Raw genomic sequence first — 24,100 nt, forward strand, 5'->3', positions numbered from 1 at the left:
TTATTTGTTTTATTTTTATTTTTTACATCATCGTACATGCTTAATCCGCTTAGGTCCGGAGTGTCGTGTCATTCATTGCATTGCGCCGTTGCTTAGCTAGAGGGAGTAAAAGTGCTTTCAGGTTTTCGGCGCGCTTTTGACACTCGACCTCCCGTGAAACCGGAGAATCTGGTCGTGGGAGGAAGGAAGGGAGGGAAGCGGCTGTCCTCCTCTCCTCACACAGACACACACCACCCAGGCTGGGCTGCCTGGTACCCCGGGCTACTGACTGTCTACCAGCGTGATTAGCAACCGTTGCTACTGACAGCACCTTACCCAGGGAGCTCGCGCGGCGGCCGTTAACGTTAACGTTGTGTAGCAACCGGCGAGTCTCGTCTGCCTTTTTGTGAGAGAGAGGAAAACCAGTGGGTAAGTAACCTGCTTTTTGTTTTAATGGTGGATAATATCTTAGCAGCCGTGGCTAATTAGCTTGTCTGACAGACAGGATCGAGTGGCGTAACGTTAACGTAACGGGAGGAGGAAGAAGAACAAACCGCCGTGAGTTGGGTGATGGAAGTGATCGTCTTTGTATAACTATAACGAAGTCTAGGGGTAAAATGTAGCTAGTTACAAAGCTAGCGAGCTAGCCGCCGGTTAGCAGCATTGTGGTGTCATTTACTGTGTAATACATCAGGCTAAAGCTACTCATGTTAGCTGACCGGGGCCGTGTCCGTGTCCTGTTTCCAGCCTGACACGCTATCCATGTCAGAATATATATATATATATATATTTATTTTACTCTCTGGAAAAGCTGCTTACTCTGGAAGCAGGTTCAACACTCAGGCGGCCATAATATTCAGCAGGTGCCTGTGTTTATTGTAATTTGACGCCATGAAGGAGTTTAGTTCGTGGGCGTAGAGAAAGGGGATGCATGCATACGGGAACGGGACACATCACTTGGCACCGGGTCAGCCCGGCGCCTGGTGGTGTTTCCATCTTCGGTCAGAGGAGAAGAGGACATCATGAGGAAATGGGGGGAAACTCCGCCCCACCCAGTCAATACGGGTGGTCAGAGTAGCATTAATCCATATTGTGTCCACGGCTAGTCAATAAAAGAGGACACTTGAGGGCATGACGCCAGTATCTATAGTGCAGGGATCCATACTGCCCCTAAAATTGGAGAAAGTGTTGTATGTGCAACCAGTGCATTTGCTATTTTTTGTTGAAATGTGGATGGTGTTACTCAAAGAATCTGGTATACCGGTATGTCATTAATAAATTGTGAATATTTGCTTTGAAAGTCGATTTACATTGTGTGCCTCTAAATTTTCTGCTTGTGCTTCTCCTAAAATTTGAAGTTAGGGGCCACTACTCCTAGTAAAAAAGATTAGTAACTAACTACACATTGGGGTGGATGTAATGGTGCTGATGTTGTGCATAGAGGTCAATGAAAACCTGAAAACTATAGGATGGGGGTGGGAGTCATCATGAATGAACTTTAAATGCCTCAGGCAAAACGACTCATGTAAAGAGGTGTAGCCTATAGCAGTAATATGCAAATTCTTTGTTATAACAATTGGTGGAAGGAATACAAAGATTTTTTTTTTTTTTTGATTATTCAAGTAAAAGTACCATAGTGCAAAAGATCTGTTGCAAATACAGATATCACCATAAAAACAACCCTATTATTATAAAAATAACCCTATAATCTAAAAAATATGCATAATTGTTCAACTGTTCATTCTGAGTAATTTATTTTCACTAATTACAGTGCTGGAAGAGGTGAAAACTCAAAGAGCTTATTAGATGCCTACACCTAGAATGAAATATAATGTCATACAAGAAGAAAGCAGAACATACAAATATATAAATGATAATATTAAAAGAAAAAATTATCATAGGCAAATTACACAAACGATCAAAATACATAAATAACAATAAAGGAAACAAAATAATTATTCTGAACCATTATGGAAATTATAATGACATTTATCAAAGAAAAGTAGTAGGATAAAAAGTACATTATTTTCCTCTTAGGCTGCATTGGAGTGGAAATATGAAGTAACATAAACTGGAAATACTCGAGTGACGTGCATGTACTTGTCAGTTAGGTATTTTATGTCTTGGATTTGCATAATGACCATTTTGACCTTCTTAACACAACAAGAAGTATTTTCCCACTCACCCAACCAGATTCACAGTTAATCTTTACCAACATAGTTTGCTCAGCTGGTGTTATAATATGAATTATACAAAAACGAAAACTCTTCGCCATCTTGGTCATTGTTCTAAGCAGCTTATAACCAACCATTCATCTTTGTGTTTTTGTTTCTGTGCTGTGCAGTAATGAGAGAGGAGGCGTGAAGGAGGCAGGTGTCCCAGTAGAACATTGGCAGACAAGTAGGAGGCCAGGCGAAAGTATGCTGGAGGCGGATGCAGACCCAGCAGGTGCAGCAGTGGAAGGAGAGGGGGAGGCGGAGATGGGGAGCGGAGACTTGAAGGCCGAGGTCCTTCGGCTGACTCTGGAGCTCCAGGAGGCCACGGAGGAGAAGCTGCAGGCGGCCCGTTACGGCCTGGTGGTGCTGGAGGAAAGTTCGGTTCTCAAGGTGAAACACAGGCAGCTGGAGGAAGAACACGAAACCCTCAAAGCGGAGCTACAGCAACTCAAAGAGGTAGGAACACCCCAGGCCTTCTATATTTATAGACTTATAGTCAACAGATGCGATGCGGTATAGATTTTCATCCACAGTTGTGAGGATCCTCTGCCAACGTTGTGTAGTGGTATTTGCCAATAATGAGCCACTGATCTGTGACCTCTGGTTTTCCTCTCAGACATGTTTTGCCTTCACAAATACTCAAATGTATTTATTTTTGCTGTGAGGATGCACTCTGAAGGAGGGATTTCTTTCATTCAGATTTTATCAATGAGCACTTTATTGATTGCTGTCTTTTTTATATTTGAGAAAGATGAAACTAAATCTACTATACTGTTGCATTATTGAGAGACATGAGTAATATCCTGTCTTTATTGTTTATACTTTAGTGTCATCCAAAATATCCATTATTACCTGGTTTCAGATCCCACTATCGACAAAATGCAGTATTTTGTAACTAACATGAAGACAAAGAGACACTCTTTGCTCATGCTGCTTATTTTAATAACCAACCGAGAAGCTGCCTCGCAGTGTATCTCCCAGTCACATAAAGATACCTCTGTTCTCTCTTCATGTCTATCAGTCAGCTATGCCGTGAATTTGATTGCTCATCCTGTCATTGGTCACGTTTGGTAGCCGTCGTTCTGCTACCACAGTGCGAGCTCTGTTAACAGCTGTGACCGCATGTTATACTTTGAATGAAGATGTTTGTGATTGCATGCTGAGTCAGTTTTGCTCTCGTGTGCCGTCTGACGCTGATGGCATCAGAGAGAGAGAGAGAGAGGGAAGACTCAACGATTTAGACGACCGCTACAGCTTAGCCCAGTGCTTTTAACATGCTGCACTTTCTCTGCTCACCTTCAAGTGATTTTGATACTTAAGTGCATAGCATTGAGGATTGAATTAGGTTAGCATCAAATAGTCAAGATAAAAAGATTAGACCAATCTCAGATAATCATGTAATCCATGCATTTCACATATGTATTATGAATTGTGACGTAGGACTCCCTACGCCTTTAGAGATTGAAACAAACTATGTGCATTTCAGTGTTCATTTTAAATTGCTTCACTTTTTTTGCTTCTTCTTTTTTGTAAATAATCAACCATTGTGCGGTGAAGCTGTCAACCAGACCATCAGCTGTTTTTCCACGAGCAGTACACTTTTGTACTTGGAGCATTTTATGGAAATGTGTATCTTAAATCCTTTTTAGTTTAGTTGATTTTCTTGATGCATACATTGTGATCAATACACCAATGTGGGCATTGGAGGTATTTACTGTATATTACTACCACAGGCCTATTAAAACTGGTTTATGTAAGAAAGTAATCCCATAAAATCCGATCCTGTCATGGGTAGATTTTGCAATTGTTCCATCTACCTGTTTAAATTAAAATGAAAATAATGTTTAAATCCTGCTTACGGGCAATTGGACATTTAGCAGCAAATCTGTGCCTGAACACAACACCAAAATTGGTCCATTCCAATGTTTTATAATCACATATGAAGCAAAGCTCTTTAGGTCTGAAGGGACATAGTGGTACAGAATTTTAGCTATTTTATATAATCAGCATAAAGCTTATTTCTTGGCTGTTTATCTACCTAGGCTTTGGCAGGGTTTTAACAAAGCCGAATGGACTCATGTTGGAAATTAGCATCATTATATAACTGCACCATGATGTGTTTAGTTGAGCATGTTTAGTAGCATTTGATTTTTTTTTCTCTTATCTGTACTCACTGATGCATAATGTGTCACAATTACTGATTATGGCAAGCTGTGAAGTAATGCATGTAATTACAGTGTTAGATGACATGTACTGAGCTCATGTCTTAACTTCAGCTGCACACAATACAATGTGAAATCTGTGGAGGTTGTTATTGTTGTTAAAGGTCTCAGATTTCTTGATGCCAAACCATATCGGTCATTTCCTTGCTGTGGTCGGGTTTCATCTGATGGCTGCCAGGGAAATCCTGTTTCCTTTCTTTTGTTAATTAAATTCCTGGTCTTGATATGAGGAGCGCAGCATGAATGCATTTGTCTCTAAGCACTGCAGATGTCGTTCCAATGTGTAACATCTCCCGTACTGGCCTGCCAGCTGCTGCAAGTTCTGCCCGTAAACTTGACCTTCTTCTTTTTTTGTTGTCTGTGTAAAGGCGTTTGCGGATTCTGTGAGCAGCCAGAAACGTGCAGCTGCCGATGGAGAGTGCCGGGAGGAGAGCCTGCTGCAGGAGACTGCCACGAAGGAGGCTGCCATGGCAACCCGCATGGATGAAGTGCAAGCAGAGCTCAAGCAAGCACGCCTTGCTTTGGGCAATGCTCACGCAGATATCGATAGGTTGGGGGTGGTCTCCACCCAGCTGAAGAAGGTAAGGTGTAGTAGACGGTACACCTGTATATTGATATTTTACTGTAAATCATCAGGCCCCATCTCTTCATGATACATGAGCACAAACCCCTGAATCACTGGAGGATCTATTAGCTGTGCAGCCTCATTCACACTGTCTAGTTAAGGGTGCATTACATTAAAAGTTTGTGCTTAGCATTGGTTTGACAGTAGGATTTCTTCCACAGGAGTGTGAATGTCTGGAGGCGGAGAAGGGCCATTTGAGGGATGAGATGAAGGAGTATAAAGTACGTGAGCTGCGTCAGTTGCAGGACAGCTCTGAGCTGGAAGAGGAAAACATATCTCTGCAAAAACAGGTGTCTGTACTCAAGGAAAACCAGGTCAGTCATCACTCATACTAAAACATGACATATTACATTAAAGTTCTGCCTACTGGCTGTATTAGTAAATGAATGAATAAAGAATAAACAAAATGTAGTCATCCCGAACAAATAACATTGCACTTAGATATTTAATCAAGTGTGTACAGTTGTGTTTCTACGGAAGGGGATTAGGGCCACTTTTTTCACAGAATTTCTGACTTAAAACTCAGAACTCTGATGAAAAAAAGTTAGAATTCTGAGAAAAAAAAGAATTCTGAGTTTAAAGTCAGAATTCTATGAAAAAAGCCAGAATTCTGAGGAAAAAGTTTTTACAGTGGCCGTAATCCTCTTCAGTTTCCCATTCATTTTCATAGATATATTTTTTGAATGATACTGTTCACATTCTGTGTCAGTTAAGCTCATATTGGTGGTTCTTCAGATTTACCACAAACTTCATATCTTCCTCTCCCAGTTTGGTAACAAAACTAACTGGGTTACATATTGGCCAATGGTGAAGCGACTGCCAGTTGCTGGGTGATTTAATACTGTTATTTTCAGATGGCAAAATAGCTTCCATAGCAGAGGACTGTCACTCTTCCCCTGATTATCTACTTTTTCCATCTGTCAGTGCATTCCCAGAATGGCTGCCTCCCTCTAGACCCAGATGAAACATTTTGCTGGCAATATACCGCAGAGAGTGGATGATTATAGGTGCAAGTAGCATTATGGCAAACAGTGTCCAACCTAGTATTTTCATGATTCAGATGTATTATTATGTTTTTGTACTTTTAGCTGAGAAGAACCTGTCAGTCAGAAATCATGAAGCAGTCAGCAACTGACCTGATAAAGCTTTTAAATGCCTGTTAATGGGTGAGATTATACAGGCACTGGCAGTATTAAGTTGTGTAGGAGGATATTCTGTGAGTACATGTGATGTTAGCTGGCCTGTGCCACAGAGTAGCACTTAACAGAGTTCAGATGCTTAATGAAACAACTGGTTCAACTGGAAGCTCTTAAGAGTGACGTATCCTCAGAGCATAATGTTGTTTTGGATGATGCTTTGTTTTCAGTTACACATCGTAATTATATTGGTATAAAAGACCAAAATGCAATTTGATGTTATCTAGGCCTTTGTATGTCAGCAAATCAGATGTATTACAATATTACAGATTATTATTATACATGTACAACAGGATACTGTGCAGGCAGCTGAGATGAAGAAAAGCTGAGGAGTTATGAAAACTCTTATCTTGCGTTACATACTTAAAATTCTTCATCAAAATATTGTTTACTTCACGATAAAGAATGTTCAGAAGTCTCGTAGGTTGTTATGTAAAGAGGTTATGAGAAGTTGCTATGGTTTAAGATTCTTGAGGGTGTGAGACAAGTGTTTCCAAATGCAGATGGGCTTTTTCTGTGTATACTGAAACTCTGCCAAGACAAATCATCCATGACTCGAGCTAAATGTAGTGAAGGCTTGTTTATGTGAGCATGACCTGTGTGTTGACTCTCAGATGGAGCCTAGTCTAGTCTCCACAGTCTCTGGTGTCAACATTTACTTATTGTTGTCGACGCCAACAGCTTGACTGCTACATGTTGAGCTTATTTGAAAAATAGTAGATGTTTATTGTTACTCAATAATGACTGTGGTGGCCTTCTTCCCGTCCCAGTGATAAAAAGAAGGTCACGGTGGCTGGTGGTGTTAGGACGCGTGCATGTGCGATTAAACAAGGAGTGCCCAAAACAAGGTTTCAGTGGTAAAAAAACAACATTTATTACAACAAAATTCCTCTTGACAGGTTACAACAGTAAAACCTGCCAACAACAAAACACCAAAATAAAAGCAAAATGGCTCCTACAATGACGTTCATAGATTCAGGCCAACTGAACTTCATTTATTTAATGAAACCTTACAAAACAGGATTTAAACTCTACATCAGAGGAAGAACAATACATAACATTAACATAGGAGATTGTAATTGGGGGGAGGGGTCTTGAAATGATCAATTATAGATTCTTGGTGTTGCCAGTTGTCTTCCAACCAATCCATATAGGTTGTAGCATATTGTGCTGAATGCATTGTTATATTTGTTGTGGATAAAATGTGCATGTATATCTGTTAGATGAAAAGAAACACTTGCATCTGGATTTTCATGTGGTCGTGCTTCTCGTCACATTTCAGGTTGAGTTTGAATCCATAAAGCTGGAGCTGACCCAGAAGAACGAAGAGCAGGACGAGCTGCGAGCTCAGATGGAGGAGGCGGCGCGGCTGAGGGAGATAGCAGAGATGCAGTTGGATGAGGCCCTGGAAGCCCTGAAGGAGGAGAGGGAGCAGAAGAACAGTCTGCGGCGAGAGCTCTCCGCTCTGACCCTGAACCCCTTCGAAGGGAACCTGGAGCTCCACTTGGAGCAGCTGGACGACAGCCAGGAGGAGGGCCAGAGGGGAGAGGGCGTAGGGGAGGGCAAGGGAGAGGACCAGGACAGTGGCTATAATAATGGTCCTGGGTCTGCTCCCGGTTCTGCTCACCCTCCTCACTTGGGGGGCTCCAAAACTAACGGCCTCATCCATCGCTGCTCTACTCCGAACAACAATGACATGTTCCTGCGCGCTCCTGCTTCTGGGCTGGTGTCAGACCTGCTGAGTGAGCTGCACTTTTCAGACAGTCAGAAACTGAAACAGCAACTTCTACAGGTGAGCCACAGGAAAACTCTTTTAAATTTAATAAATAATTCAAGTGCATCAAAGAGAAATCCTGAAAAAAAAACTACAAGTCTACAAGGCTTAAACTTGATTTAGAGAATAAGCTGAACAAAATTATAAAGTTTTTATTCCCCTTCTTGGCTTGAAGTGTTCTGCAAGTTTCTTGGCAATGTGCCTGTCTGTTTTATTATGGGATGCCATGTCTGCAAAGGTCACAGTTTAGTAAAGTTCTTGGAATCGATTCACCTCCGGCGATGAATGACGAAATTTAATAACGCGTCAATCAACAAGTCAAATTGAAAATGTCAGCGAACCAAACCTCCAGCAAAAGTGAATATTAACTTTGTTGAGCTGAATAGTGAGATTCTCATCAGATTAGTTTGCGTGACGAAACTGTTAACAGGGACGTCTGCTGCTTCCTGCTCTAGACCACATCCGCTGTATGTTAGTCTCTGAAGATCCACCTGGCACCGCATTGCATAATCTACTTAACTAAGAAATTCAGTCAGCTCCCTCCACGGTACAGTTGTGCTTCACAAATTATAGGTGGTCAAGAAAAATGAAGATGTCTAGAGATGTCATCCCTGTCTGTCTGAGGGAAATCTATTATTTATGATGCACTTAAATTGGGGGTTGGGTAACCTTACCCAACAGATGTTGAAAATGTGGAGTGGAATGGGGTCAGCCTTCATTTGACATAAAAAATGCATTAAGAGTGAAGGAGGTGGGGGGAAGACGTTTTTGTGATAAAGAACTGTTCTTTTGTTTCAAGGAAAATAATCATTTATCAGTACTGAACTATTGGGCTGACTTATTATTCACCTAATGGACAGCTTTAAGTGATTTTATCGATTTAAAGAGGCATACCATAAAATCTCAGATGAAAGCCCGGATGTTTATTTGCTTCAACTGCCGAACTGACCCGGCTTATATTTGAGACAGGCATCTGTACGGGACAGGCTTTTGTTTAATTTTGAACAAATCTTATGTTCAGCAAAGATGAAAAATACTCCAAAATCATTCTATTGTTTTTGTTTCAAAGAGTAAGAATAGAAAGAAAGAGTCGAATCCAGAGCTGCATTCATTTAGAAGTTTGATCAGAACCAATTAAATGGGTCGGCTCTTAATTGTCAGGCCACAGACTGTATATAGGCTCCAGCTCACGTCCGAGCTTCAACACCCGCGGGTCGGCTCTTAATTTTCAGGGCCGTTCAGAACTCCAGCAAGAACAAAGCAGCTTAGAAACCGTTCAGACTGGCGATCATGGGCTTTGAGAGGTTTTGTGGAGGCAGGTTTTTATTTGAGGGCAACTCTTTTTTATGTTTTGTATGATAATCTGATAAAGTCCTCTGCTGCAGTTTATAAGCAGGTTCTAGTATCTAAAAATTGCATTTCCTTAACACTGTGGCCGCCGATAGCTTTGCATGTTTACAATTATATGAATTAGGCATACTAGCTATATTTTGTGCTTGTCCCAATCAAAAATATTATGGCAGGTGTTTATTTCCTTTATTTTCACGATAATGTTATTAATTGTGATTATTTTGGCCCACCTATAATTGAGACTGGCTTTTATTTACTCAAATCTGAAGCCAGAATAGCCAGTATAGGAGACCGGCGTCTATTTGAGCTTTGCTTTTATTTGAGAATTTACAGTATGTCTCAAGAGTTTCATCTTTTGTGTGTGTGTCTACATTTATCCAGGCTGAACGAGATAAGTCCAGCCTGGCAGGCAAAGTGGAGGAACTGCAGATGCAGCTGGTGATGTCCAAACAGGCCCTCAGTCAGCAAGAGGACAAGGTTGGCTCTCTCACCCAGCAGCTGGAGGCCGTGCACAGCAGCCAGCAGCACAACCAGGACGCAGACGACGAGACGGAGAACGGAGACGGCGACAATGGCGTCTTTGACTACGAGGTGGACACCAAGAGCAAGGAGGTGCTGGAGGCGCGCATGCGTACGGCCAGCGAAGATCTCCTCAAGCTTCGAGACGAACTATCGCAGGCGGGAACTCGCTACAACACTCTGGAGCAGCGGTACAAGCACGAGAAGGAGCGCTGGAGGGCCGAGGCCCAGGAGCTGGCCGACAAGATCCGCCAGTGCATCAAGTCCAGCAAACAGGACCAGGAGCGCATCGGCGAGCTGGAGAAGGAGATCGGAGCCACGCGGAAAGTGGCGGTGGACTCGGAGGGGCACCTGACCGTCGCCCAGGAAGAGCTGCTGGCCTTCTCCGAGGAGCTGTCCAACCTCTACCACCACATCTGCGTGTGCAACAACCTGACGCCCAAACGGGTCACCCTGGACTATTACCGCGACAGCGCCAGGGCGGCCGGAGTGGGGAGCAGCGCCGCGCGGAGAGCACACATCATCGCCCAGCAGAACGCCCAGAAGAAGCCGCGAGCCGACGGCACGTTCATCTCCAAAGCCGCGGCGCTGCAGTTCATGGGAGAGGTGGACAGCGCGGGGACCAGCACCGAGTCGCCCAACTGCCCCGGATCCCCCACCCTGGACTTCAGGGACCCCTCCAACGTCCGCAACCTGGTGGCAGTCATCCGCTGCCAGATCAAACACCTCCGGGTAAGACAGCGCTGCCCGTCACCATGCACTGGTCGACCAAAAAAATCATTAGCCGACCAAAATTTCATTGGTCGATTTGGAGCCGTGTCTTGTCAAAATCAATATGACTGAACTGTATATGAAAGGCTATAGGGCTTTTAAATTGAAGGGCCAGATACAGGAAGTTGTGACACTCACTCGCTGTCAGTTTTTTTTGTTGTTGTTGTTTTTTTTACAAGGCACGGCAGGTCTCCATCTTTTTTTTTTTTTCAAAAGCGGCTTTTACCGATCATGTTGTTCCAGACGTTTCTGGTTTGGAGACTCCGGTGTAAAACAATTAGCGGGTGCTGTCGACTCATCGCCATAAATGACGACTACTGGTCGACCAAGAAAATCTTTGGTCGGGGGCAGCCCTAGTTGTAATACCATACCACCACGATTGTTTGTAAACTGAAAGTTATAACTAGTGCAAATTCTCTCGCTCCCACCTGATTGCGGTCTTTTGTTCTGCGTGAAGGCATTTCCTCCAGCACAGAGTTCTGGCTGAACTTAATGCTCAGCTCAGACTGTTAAAAGTCGCTGCGCAGCTCTCATGTCTGTACAAATCCATTTGCCTGGTGCGGGGCCTTGTTGACACGTGCGTGTGGGTTTGAATGGATTGGATTATCAGGGGTCAATAAGTTGTGTTGTGGCTCCTACAAGACAGAATCCTTTAAGAAAACACAAGCGACTGTTACACTGGGAACTTGTGTTTTCATGTTATCAAACTCACATTTTAAAACACAACCAAACTTTTTTCTCTTCATAGAAAAATTTTTTTTCCCATGCTAAAAATAAAACTGTGTTGCTTTTATTTTTTATTCCCTCAGGTGGCGGTGGACCTGTGTCGTCAGAGGGGCGCCATGCCTTATTCAGGGATCAGCAGCAGTCTGGAGCCTGAGCGGGATGCCGAGAGCCTCATGGAGGAAGTGCTGAAGCTCAAGTCCCTTCTGAGCACAAAGAGGGAGCAGATCGCTACCCTCAGGACTGTCCTCAAGGCTAACAAACAGGTAGGTCACTCAGGTAGGCCAGGACGTTGTTACATAAAGTTGCAGGACGCAGATCTGTGATGTGTCAAATTGATGCATCTACTGCGCTGGACTCTGGCAACAAGACGGATGGTGGAGAGAGCAAGAAACAGGCCAGAGCATGGCTTCATTTACTAAAGAGACAGTGCCCACAATATATAGAAACATCTTCTTCTTTTTTTAAAGGTGTAATGTGTAGGAATTCCCCCCATCTAGCGGTGCGGTTGCATATCGGGGCGTATTCTTGATGTTGCATTCACGTGAAATCGGGCAGACATCAGACAGACAACAGACGCTGCATGTAACAGGATAAACAAGCGTCTATGTAAACAAGTGGTCCGCCAGCACGAGGCAAAACAATACAGGCGTGACAATATGTTGTCATGGTAATGTCATATTGTTTACCTGACCCACGTTTTACCGTCTGCCTGACTGCACCTGAATGCAACATCAAATGCAAACAAAAAAACAAACAAATAAAGAACAAAAATAGACAGAATAAAAGTGAACAGACAGGTTGACAAGGCTGACAGAAGTCATACATTAGTGCAAAATGGAGAGATCATTCACACAGACAATGAGTTACACGTTAAAGAGTATGATGTCCACCTTTCCCAGTAATTTGTATTCTGTTTAGCCCGTAGTCTTAGGGTGAAGGCCAGTTTATATAGAAACTTCTTTTATATGCAACGTGGACTTAAATTCCTGGACAGTCTGCAGTTTTCTACTATACAGAGACTCTACTTTGGGCCCGTGCAGTTAGATCAACCTACTCAGGTGGAAGAAATCGCTCGGCTTCAGCTAAATCTTTCATTAGAACGCCTCATTTCACTCTTTTCAAACCTAACGAAGGCCACACACCTGTCTGGCGTGCGTGTGCGGCAGTCAGTAACTGAGCGGAGATTAGAGGCCTCCCTGTGTGCAGCCACCTAACCGGTGTCTAACAATAGCTCGCGTGTTTCAGGCATTTCAGGAACATCAGTAACCTGTGGCATTTACCCAACAGTCTGTATGTGAGGCATTTAGGAGCCGTCTGTAAATTGTAATCACATAAAATGACCCTGGTCTTACATGTGCCCTCGAAAACTGCACCAATATGCGTATATGCATGTTGGTCACATGCTGCAACCCCCCCCCCCCCTCTCTCCCCTCAACATAAGTAAAGTTGGAAACACTGCGTCCATTATGGAGGGTAAATATCCTATAATATCATTAGCACAGCACAGACAGGATTAGTAGATTTTTTTTCCTTTGGCTAAGACAAACTAAACTAAAAGGATTTGTTTTACAAGTAATCTTTCATTTGATCCACACCTGAGCCACATGCTGTTCCTACTGCTGGCCTTACCCCCCCCCAACACACACACAGACAACTGATCAATAAACATGAAGGAAACTGATAAAGAACTGGACCAATGAGCAGAATCAATAATGGAACTGGTTTCCACCTGAGCTGTCAAGGTCATTCCCTCCAATGTAGTCCGCTCATATCCAAGATCAATGTGCCTGCGTTTTGATAGTTTGCCATTAAAAACAAATATTCTTTTTTTTTTTTTTTTTACGTTGGTTTATTCAGAGTCTTTAATAATTTCTATAAAAAACACAACTTTAGTACACAGGGACAGACTGCTGTGGCATGTACTTTTCCTTCTGCTGCCATTTTTACCCATTCTTGATAAAAAGAAAACTAAACTTATTTAGTATTTTTGATATAAAAATAAAGCTTTCCTGATAAGATAAGAGAGCAAGTGTTTTTCAGTATTATTATCGATGCATAATCTTCACATAAGTGCAAACGGTGTCGTTGACCTGTCTAGACACAGTCCCTTGTGCCCCCTGCTTCTGTACCTTGAGTACATTGTGAGATTGAACTCCTCTCCCCCCGCTGCGCTGTGCGTGAGCCTCAAGCACTGCATGACCTGCTTCTGTCTTTTCCTGAGCTGTCACTCTCCCTTTCACCCACACGCGTACACACACACACATAAACACCCAAGGTAATCTGTTTGGCAGGGCCACGCTCACCGAAGTTTACCTCCTCAGGTCTCTGCCTGTGATGTAATTATGGTATTCACATGTGTGACACCTGCAATTCAAGGCACACAGACATGTAAAAGGTGTTTGTAGGAAAGGGACAAACTGTCCTCAGTCCTTCAGCTAAATACTGTGTTATCATAATCACAGCAGTGTTTTTTTTTTTTTTTTCCTCCCAATGACCATCCAACCTCTGAGACTGATCGCTCTTAAACAGAGGACATAACATAGTCACGTACAATAAGAAAACAGACAGTTATTGCTTGTCTTATTACTAAGGTATTTGGGATATTGAATTGAACAACACTCTTCCTGTGTATGATGGTGCTGCCAGTTTGATTTTATGTATATATCTTATGCATATTAAAGCAGAAGTAAGTGGTCCGGTCGTTTTCGCTAATGCTGCGTTCCAGGCAGGCTTTTGAAATCGTAAATTACAGCTTCAAGTCACAACTTATGACTTTGTAGCGTTTCAGGCATCCCACTCGTGTTTTTCCGACCTGTTTTACCGGTGAAAGTCACTATAACGGCCACTCGTAACTTCCGACCGGTGAACTCGTACCAGATCGAACTGGTACCACTTCACGGTCGGAAAAATACGAGTTTCCTTGAACGCACCTCGTCGCTACGTCACCACATTCACGGCGTTCCTTGGCTGCACACACAGCCCTTCATGCCGTTCTCTCTCCTCATTGGATAAAAACTGTAGGATATGATAAATGTTTTCTCTTCGGCTCAGAGCAGAGCAGAGTGACTGAGAGACCCGTGTTTCAGTCCAAACACTCTATGTAAGTGATTGCTGTCGGAAGATATAACTATTTAAGACTTATATTAACACAAATATATCACTTACTTCTGCTTTAACTCAGAAATTCACCTGTATGCATGATAATATGATAATTTGCAGACAGATAGATGAACTTTATTTCAATGTCACTTCACAACACACATTGAAAATACAGTAATCATTACAAATTACCCCCCCCCCCCCCCCTTGACAAAATAAAAAATGTTGGGACCACTCAAAAAAGAGTTGTGAGACACCAACTAAAAAATCATGAAAAAGATAAAAACGTACATTATGGTACCATAAGACAAAACACAAAGCAGTTGTTTTATAAGGATGAGGTGGCAGGCTTTGGCACATTCATTGATGCAATGTTTACCAGCTAAAATTACACACGATTTATTTGTATCATCAAGATCATTAAAATTAACAATGTACTTGTGAAAGTGTACTAAATAGTTCAGCACGAATGTCCATATAAATAACACAGTGTAAAAGAACATGCATCCCACTTTGAAAGAGTAATAGTGGAGGTACAGTATAATAGTAATTGTATTTTTTTTTTTTGTCAATGCAGACTGCAGAGTTGGCCCTGTCCAATCTGAAGACCAAATATGAGACGGAGAAGAGCATGGTGTCAGAGACGATGATGAAACTGAGGAACGAGCTCAAAGCCTTGAAGGAGGATGCAGCCACCTTCTCTTCACTGCGTGTCATGTTTGCCAGCCGGTAAGATTGTTTTTTGTTTCGTTTTTTAATTTGTGATGAAAAATGACTTCATTTTTTGTTTCCTGTGGTCAGAGTTGTTTTAAACTGATAGACTATGTGACTTAGCTCTGGTTGTTGTCTGGTCTTTACATCTTTTGCCACTGTTCTTCTTCTTCGTGCTTAGTAACGTTGCTCTTGTTGTGGTGCAGCTTTTGCTACCACTCATGTAATAAGCTTAACACGCTTATTACGCCTGTGGACAATCCACTGGTTCACGTGAAGATTACGAACCACATGCTCTACCCTGTGCCGACGGGGGGGGAGGAGGCGAGGACAGATTTGTCCCACCAAGCCAGGTCACCTTAGAGGAGGAGAAGCCTCATGTTGATAGATAGGGGAGGGGTGGGGGGGCAGTAGATGGAGTGAGAATGTGCTATCAAGGGTTAAACCTCACTCACTAATCACTAACCTCTTCTGGAGCATCAGTTGGCATGGGAACAGTTTTATGTAACGGGTTTAATGAGTGAACTAATTGCTTTTTTACCATGGACAGCAAAGAAATATTAGCATTTTTGGAAGTTATTAAATCTTCTTAGGCATGCATCAGACTGTCTAGGCCCCTTCCAGACAGTTATGAGCTGGCATTTGATTATCCTTAAGAAGGATTGGAGAACAGACAGTGGTCAAGGACTGTCTGTTGCAACAGGCTAAAGATTATAGCTTAAAAAGATCCCCCTCGCTTATAATTAAGTTTAGTGGAGCCATCATGTGGATAGCTGGAGTGACTGCATTTTCTAAAGTATATGAGGTCACTTAATTGGTCGACCACAGTCCAGATCCAGACCAAGACACCGTCCAGTCTGGACCTGGACCTGTAACCTGTGAAGTACTGAGAACTGAGAACATTTCTATTTTATAGTCAATGCAGTTTTTATGTTTTTTGTTTTTTTTATAGTAGTGGTCATTCTCGTTTTCTTCATCTTCATATGAGCCCCTCTGTTCTCCTTCCTCTAAAAATTATAATAAGTAATCAATAAACATTAAAGGGACAACAAGGAGTTTCTCCACCGGCAGAACCAAAAATTCCGCGACAATAAAAAAGTCTCGTATTAATGTGGATGAATCTACGTTACCCACACTTGTTAATGGGCCCATTTTCGATAAATACTGTATATCGTTTTGTCTCTATCGTTATTTTATTATTATTATTAGTGGTGGAAGTGCTGGGCGAGCCGACCAGCGTTTCCTTACTTTCGGTTTCGCGGACGCTGCCCGTTTATGGTCGGAACTACGACGGTATCTGATCATCTTTGAACCTCTGACTTTTAATTCTTGATGAATGAAAACATTCTTGGCAAGAAGTCCGTCTTGCGCCAGTCCAAGAATTTCAACATGCGCGCGGAGGCTCATGGTAAATGTAGTATGAAAACTAGGGATGGGCATTTCGAATAATTTTCTAACCGAGTATCCTAACCTTGTCGTACCTGGGTAACCGAATATTGTAATAATGACGGACAGAGCGCAGCCGGTTTATAAATGCGCTCTGTCCATCAGACAGTCCGCATTACTGACACACAGCGTCGTCAGACTAAATATCAGGTGGATAATAAGAGTAGAGACTGGAGTTTAAAATGCACATATGGGGCACAATGTATGTGCATCTTTATGCCGCAGCATGAATGCACTGCATGCTCTCTGAGCACTGAGCGCAGTGCATTTATGCCACGGCTGCCTTGGAGGAGAACATTTTTTTTTCCTTTTTTTAAAATCATTTTGGTTCCTACGGTCCTCTCTGCCTCGTATCGTTTCGGGAAATAACTGGGAAGGTTTCAGAACGTTTGTAAACTGAAAGTCTATTTTCTACCAGACTTGATGACACCTGTCGCCTCCCTCCCGACGGCTTACGCCGAGGGAACCACCACAGATTATTGTAAAAGGTTTGAAAGTCCGAGGCTCGATCCAAAAACGCTTTTACACAGCAGAAAATCACGTTGCTTGATCCGAAACGGTTTAACACCACAAAAAGCCGAACCATGGCATGATAATGTAGTTTGATCCAACACTAGACTGCGCTCTAACGTGCCGTTTTTTTAATCCTAGGTTAACCGGATAAATTCATAACCGGATAGCAGATTGCCTACTCGGGTACCCGGGTACTCGGGTAACCGTGCACATCCCTAATGAAAACACTTCGCTTTCCAAAACTGCTCGTTGTCCCTTTAATTGTAATAATCATAATTTGATCCAGAAAACTTAATTAGTGTCACTCACTGTGAATCATTTTAGTGGATTTGATAAGAAAAAAATTAATGACAAAAACCTAAGCTAATGAATGAAAATAATCTTGAGTTGTAATCTGTGTTGTGTCACAGCCGGTGTTAAAATGATGTGGCCTAGTCCACGTCTACACAGTTATCTTTAAACACACAGTGCTGCTCTCTCTGACCTCTGACCTTTGGTCCACACACAAACTGTATTTCAGGTCACTCAAAACTCCTTTCATAACAAAAATGATCAGAAACACTTTTCTGTAATGTCAGTTTTTGGCTCGTTGTCATGCCACAGTTGTTATCCTACTTTAACAATAACGTTCTTTTCAGGCTTTTGATTGATCAGAGTAGCTTCATAGTTATGGTTATGTATAGTTTGGCATGGTTTTGACAGTGTGTTTTTGGTTTTTTTTTTCTGAGAATGAAGGAGGAAACCCCCACTTTAATATTATTAACCCTCCTGTTGTCCTTCTGGGTCAAATTGATCTGTTCCCTTCCTCCATCCTCCCCTCTTTCCTTCAACAGGACAACAGGAGTGTTAAACCCCAGTGTGTGTCGCCTAGGCCTACAAGTCATGTTTAACATGTGTGTTGTGTGTTTCTGGCTTTGTGATTTGATGTATTCTTGCCTGCTTGTGCATGTTGCACCCTTTGAATCGTGTGTGCGTCTCTCAGGTGTGACCAGTATGTCACCCAGCTGGACGAGATGCAGAGGCAGCTGGCAGCGGCCGAGGACGAGAAGAAGACGCTGAACTCTCTGCTGCGTATGGCCATCCAGCAGAAACTGGCTCTGACGCAGCGTCTGGAGGATCTGGAGGCTCCTCTGTCTCCCCACAGCCTGAACAGCAGCCCCCGCCGCTCCCGGGCCAAAGAGCTGGCCACCAAGTCCGGCCGCGCCCCGAGGAGTCCCAGAGGCAGCCCGGCGCGGCCCACCATGAGGAGCAGCCCGCGCGCCAGCCCGGTTCTCGGCAGCAGCGTTCCCGCCATGGCGACGCACCACCTGCGAGCGCTGACACGAAGCCTCCACACGAGCCCTGTAAGAACCCCTCTCTCTCTCTCCGCCGACACCCCCACCCAGACGAGCGGCCGGTCTCGTAAAGGCAAAGCTCTTCCTCGAGACGCCACTTTCATTAGAAGTCGTAGCGTCAGTGATGTTTTTAATGTGGAGGTGAGTCAGGGCTTCTCTCTGTCACGTAACGGTTCCACTCGGTCTGTGAACAGTGAAGTTACGGCCAAAACACGAGGCGGTGATTCAAGAAAAGGTGTGTCAGGCCGCAGGGCCTCGGTTCCTGCACGTCAGGACACCTTCATCACAACTCGTGTTGCACCTGGCTCCTCCACCAAGCTAAAGTCGTCTCTGTCTTCATCCATAGATAACCTAACCTCTTCCAAAGCTTTGCGTGTGTATCCTAACACATCTGAAGCATGGAGTGAAACTAAACAAAAGCCTGATCTAAAACCAAACTCAGATACTTCAGTGCGAAGAAAACAACCCCTGGTTCACAGGTCTAACTCTGTCCAGGCGGCAGCCGCATGCAGAAACACATTTCAGTCAGACGCGGCCTCTTCTCAGCTGAATGCTAAATCTTCCACGTCCAACTCTGCTCACAACCCACCTGGTAAGAGCAAGATCACTGGAGTGTGTAGAGAGTCGCGACGTAGAGCGTCCAACTCCACAAATAGAAGCACTGAGGAATCACACACTAATGTCAGTAAGAGTTCTGGTAACAGAGCTCAGGCCACATCTGGCCGGGCTCGCAGCTCGCACTCCAAATCATCTCGTAGGCGCTGAGATAAAGAAGTCAGAAGATAAATGCTCTATAGAACGAGTCCTTGTTGTTTACAACTACTTCCAGGTAGAAAACCAGCATGAGAACAATAGTGACGGACGAAATATATTTTTTCACATCACTATATCCCCATTTAGGCTAATCTGATGATTGGAAAGTCTATAAAACAACAATTGGACAAACATTACTATTTCTGTGTGCACAAGCCGGGGTAACGGTTAGCTGTTTAACTTTAATAACTCAGTGACTCAATAAACGGTCCATGGAAAAATATTTTCTCCAGTGGATATCTTAGTTACAACATGATTGAGCTAACTGGAGTAGTTTCATGTCGTGTCCGACAACGGGAGGGTTTTAACAGCTGATGTCCTAATGTTGTTAGCTTAGCTACCGCCGTTAGCTGTCCCTGTCAGCTGCAGCCACTGATGCTTTCTAGACACCGTGATTCAGCCAAACCTGAATAAATACCACACATAGCAACACAAAACTGCTTTGCTCATGCACACAGAAATAGTAATGTTTCTTCAATCATTTCAGATTTGATAGGGCGAGAAAAACATGATATACTTAGCTAAACTCTCGTTCGTTACTATTGTTCTCATTCAAATTACGTGCTGGTTTTCTACCCGGAAGTAGTTGTAAACAAGGAGATTCATTCTATACTAAACTACCATATCCATACATTATATCAGAAATATTAAATAAGTGATACAGTTACCGGTGTTATATAAAATATCTAATAAGATTAAAATTTGGAACAATAACTTAGTTTGCACAATTTCCATTACGAATCATTTTTTATCAGAGCTTTAAAAAGTTTATTTTTCAATTATGAATCTTTCCTTAATCAAATGCCCCTAATTTGTCTATCCTTCATCTATAATATTGATCCTTATAAATTACCTTCACCTTTTTAAGTTCCTTTTTTGTCAACGCTAAATGTTTTCTTTTGTCTCTGTCTCACCTTGTCTCTGTAGCGCTGAAACACTCCTTCCATTACTCCAAACCCCCTCTTCTCCATAAGGACCTGTCTTCATGTTGACTCCCCGGCTCCCTCCTCCTTTCCTGACTCAAGACATCCTGTCCATCCCAGAATCGATGCTACATTCCCCACTCTACCCACCAGAACCATGGATTACACAAAAACGCAAAAAAAAAAAAAAAAGACAAAAAAAAAAAATCTCTCTCATCCCGCCCTCTCGGTCTTCTCTGCTTGGAGTGGAGAAACCTGCATGCAGCCTGGAGAAAGGATGAAGAGACAAATGTGCTGCTCATTGCTCTGTGAAGTCATTGACTGTGTCTTTGTCCAACCAAAGTGGTTCCAGCTTCATCTGGTCTTGTTTAGGGCTTCGTTGTCGTTGGCGAACCACTGACAGTATTTATTCCAGATTGAGACTTTTTTCCTGCACAGTGTTACTGTCCTCAGACTTTTGATTCAAGGCTATAATCTGTTTTAAGGCTGTATATCTCTCTACACTCTTGCCTTTAGTCTGGCATCCTAGTCAGGCCTGTCCTGCGTCTCTTAGTGTCTGTAAGCTGTCGTATCATCAGTGATAGAAGTCCCAGGTAGTGGTTTTTATAGAAACAATGCAGCCTTACTAAATAAAATACGTGCTATCCTAAAAGTAGAAAGTTTGCCATAGCCTTGAGGTTTCTCCCTATAGTTGGTGGTAAAGTAAGTTACACGCCCTTTTTGGCTCTTTTGGCTTCAGCCGCCACACCCTTTAACAAAGAGGTCAGTAAACGCCATTTCATGGATGGAAATAGATCAGCCATAAGTTCACCACCTCAGGTCAAACACCCGAGTAATCAGATGACATGATTTTGGGAGATCTTTAATGTGCATCTTACTTTGCAAACTATGCAGACCAAGTCAGGACAGAGCCTGTATTCTGTATCCTGCTGTCATTTAGGATCAGGGTGGCTTTTGAAAAACTTATCGTCACTCCCAGTCACCCGTGGCTGGCTGCAGTCATTTAGCATCTCTCACAACAATCAGCTTTGGGAGTTCATCCATCCGGGGGCGCAAGCAAGCATCTCATTGGCTGATATTGTACTCATCTGCGTCTCAAGACACTGTCTGATAAAACTCAAAGATTTCAACTGACTTAATTTTTGGTTTGTCCCTAAAACTAATACTAACTTGTTGGCCCATGTTTATTTCAGTAGAGTGCAAAGTTATATAAAAAAAAAAAATACTGTTTCCATTCTGCTTCTGCTTTTTCTCACTCCGGCTTAGCAACAACGCTCCTCCATGTTTCGTATCGTCACCATTTAATGTCACCAATGCTCATGTGTGCTACCAAAGCATGTTGTAATGTAATAGTGTTCCCCACAGCAAGCTAGGTTCCTCTCCTGTGGCTACAGTGTCCATTATTTTCAGTTGGGAATGCTAATAATGGTAGCAGGCTGCTGTTAGGGTTAATGAAATGAAGTAACAATAATGTCCCATAATTGTTAAAAGCATTTCAGAGTGCTTTGCAGCTATCAAACCCCACTGTAAGTTACAATAATAAATAAATAAATAAATCAATAAATAAGCAAATTTAAGAAAGCAAAATGTTTCAAAATGAGAAAAGAAAGCAAAAAATTTTTTTTTTTACTGTCGATGTGCACATGTTCGTTGATTGCCAGAACATGGGATGCTTATAGAGTAGTTTGACACCAGGGCTTTGATTTGAGGACAGCATTGCATATACGTACATTGACACTATTACACCACTGAAATTGAACTGATCCGATGCGATCGATCATGATCTTTAGACCACATTTGGAAATCAATGTTTGAAGAAAAAAAAAATCTGAAACAAATGCAAGAAAATGTTGGCATCTGCTTTTTTTTTTTTTTTTTTTAAATGAAGGCTCAACTGTCCTGTGGTTAAGTAAAACAGGCCACATCCTGCTGATTGATTCCTTTTTTAATTATGGTTTTTAGTGCCTTGTTTTGACCTTGTCTGTTTTTAGACCATCACGTCACATTTTCTAAATAGTGGCTACTTCAACACTGTAGATGTGATTTTGTTTCTTTTCTTTTCTTTTTCTTCTTTTTTTTTTTGAAGGTATGTTTCATCTGCTTGTGGGGAAACTCATTGAGCAGTGTTAGCACTGAATAAAGGGATATCTCATTTTGGGAGAATATTTTCACTTTTAAGCTAGAATGAAGTCATTAGTTATAACTAATGAATAATGAGAGAGCTTCCCCTGTTTTAACGGCCAGAGAAATGTTACTTTGAGATTAAGTTGCTGTATAAAACGTATGAATACAGTAAATGAGGAGCATTACGTATCAAAAACACTGTTATAATGAGGTTGCCAGGGGGAGCTGGGACTGTTACTTTACTTGAAAGTGAAAATAATTGAACATAATGTCATATTGCTTTTATGGTTGTAAATTGAATGTTTTTTTTGATTTATTTAATTCTCTGTGCAGATGTGTGTATAATTTAATTACCATTGTTGTAAAATATTTTAACTGTATTTATGTGGTCTGCATTCTGTGTAAATTGTTCTAGAAGACGACATGCACACACTCCGCATAACACATTTGATGGTCCTCAACTTTTTATGTGTATGCAAGTTGACCTTTCATTGACCTGTGAACCAATTTTGTCATTGAGAATAAAAACAAGCCAACACTGAAGATTGACTGTTGGGTTTTTTTAAAAAGTGAAAACACAGTGTTACTGCTCTTTAACACAGATTTTGAAGTACTTTCAGCTCATTATGTGGAGTAATACGGCAGATTATTACTTAATATAAAGTTGCTGATTAATACATTGCTATGTTCTACAAGAGAATCACAGTTTCTGCATAATTCATTTCAGCATTCATTAGTGTAGTGATTCCCAAACGTTTCCAACTAAATGTCAAAAATCCTCAGTGTCCCACATCTGGACCAGTAATAATAGGGATATATATGACATCCTCCTGAGAGCTGGATATGAAGACCATTATTATAATAAAGAGAAAGTGGAGATTAATGTACTAAAATAAATTATTTTTCAACAAAGTAAAGATAAATGGGCATTAGATATTTGGGGTAAACCAAAGCTGCGCACTTAATGTGAAATAAAGCATGTATTTGGGTCAGAAAATTATGTTTTATATATTTTTTCTAAAAAGAAAAGGTCCCTGTGTGCTCAAATTAGACCTGGTATCTTCATATCGAGACAGGCAGATATGTAGGCATAGCTAAAGAGGATAGAATTCATACTCTGTGTGATCTCAAAGATGTGGAAAACGAAATGCATTTTGTGTTATACTGTCCATTCTATGACTGTCAGACAAAGACTGTTTTTAGTAAGGTAGACCCAAAAAAAATTAATTTGTGTGGTTGGACGACGTGGAGAAGCTGAAGTGTCTTTTTCAGTTTGATATATTTGCATTTTCTTGGTGTCTCGAAAAGGCCTGGGCAATGAGAAAAAGAGCTATATACAGATGAATGTTGTAAGTAGTCTTAAGTTGTTTATGTATATGTCATATGCACATTTGTGTGTCAGGTATAATGCCAACAGGAAGGATTGTCTAGTTTCTGATACAAAATACAATATTCATTCATTCAATACAGAGGACAAATAAAATATTCTCATATCATGTATTTCTGGGCGACAAACTGAATCTAAGGTAACTGGACTTGTTTTGTTTAGGAAGACGTTTCGGGTTAGGGTTGTTGCCCAGAGATAACGATGACCTGAATGAATGAGAATATCCATAGACATGGATCCATAGACATAGACTTATAATGTATTATGTTAATTAATAGCCTATCTGTTTCTCAAATCTCGTTTTATATATTTTTTTTCTGTTGCTACCCAGTTACATTTTGATACACCGTTTTGACTGTGATCTGTAGCCTA

At 42.0% G+C, this 24,100-nt stretch overlaps 1 protein-coding gene across 1 annotated transcript; it reads left to right on the plus strand.

Annotated features, from left to right (window-relative positions):
* The first annotated feature begins 138 nt into the window (after window positions 1-138).
* LOC146985114 (protein bicaudal D homolog 2) lies at window positions 139-22,884 on the plus strand. The gene is made up of 10 exons (XM_085782840.1): window positions 139-408; window positions 2,324-2,651; window positions 4,786-4,998; window positions 5,204-5,356; window positions 7,521-8,030; window positions 9,744-10,613; window positions 11,462-11,641; window positions 15,055-15,206; window positions 18,130-18,490; window positions 20,222-22,884. The coding sequence occupies exons 2-10, from the start codon at window positions 2,400-2,402 to the stop codon at window positions 20,225-20,227; spliced, it is 2,697 nt and encodes an 898-aa protein (XP_085638966.1). The 5' UTR covers window positions 139-408; window positions 2,324-2,399; the 3' UTR covers window positions 20,228-22,884.
* Window positions 22,885-24,100: the final 1,216 nt, after the last annotated feature.

Source organism: Trachurus japonicus, chromosome 7 (genome assembly GCF_045865225.1).
Source record: "Trachurus japonicus isolate A0001 chromosome 7, Traja_1.0".
Lineage (NCBI taxonomy): Eukaryota > Metazoa > Chordata > Actinopteri > Carangiformes > Carangidae > Trachurus > Trachurus japonicus.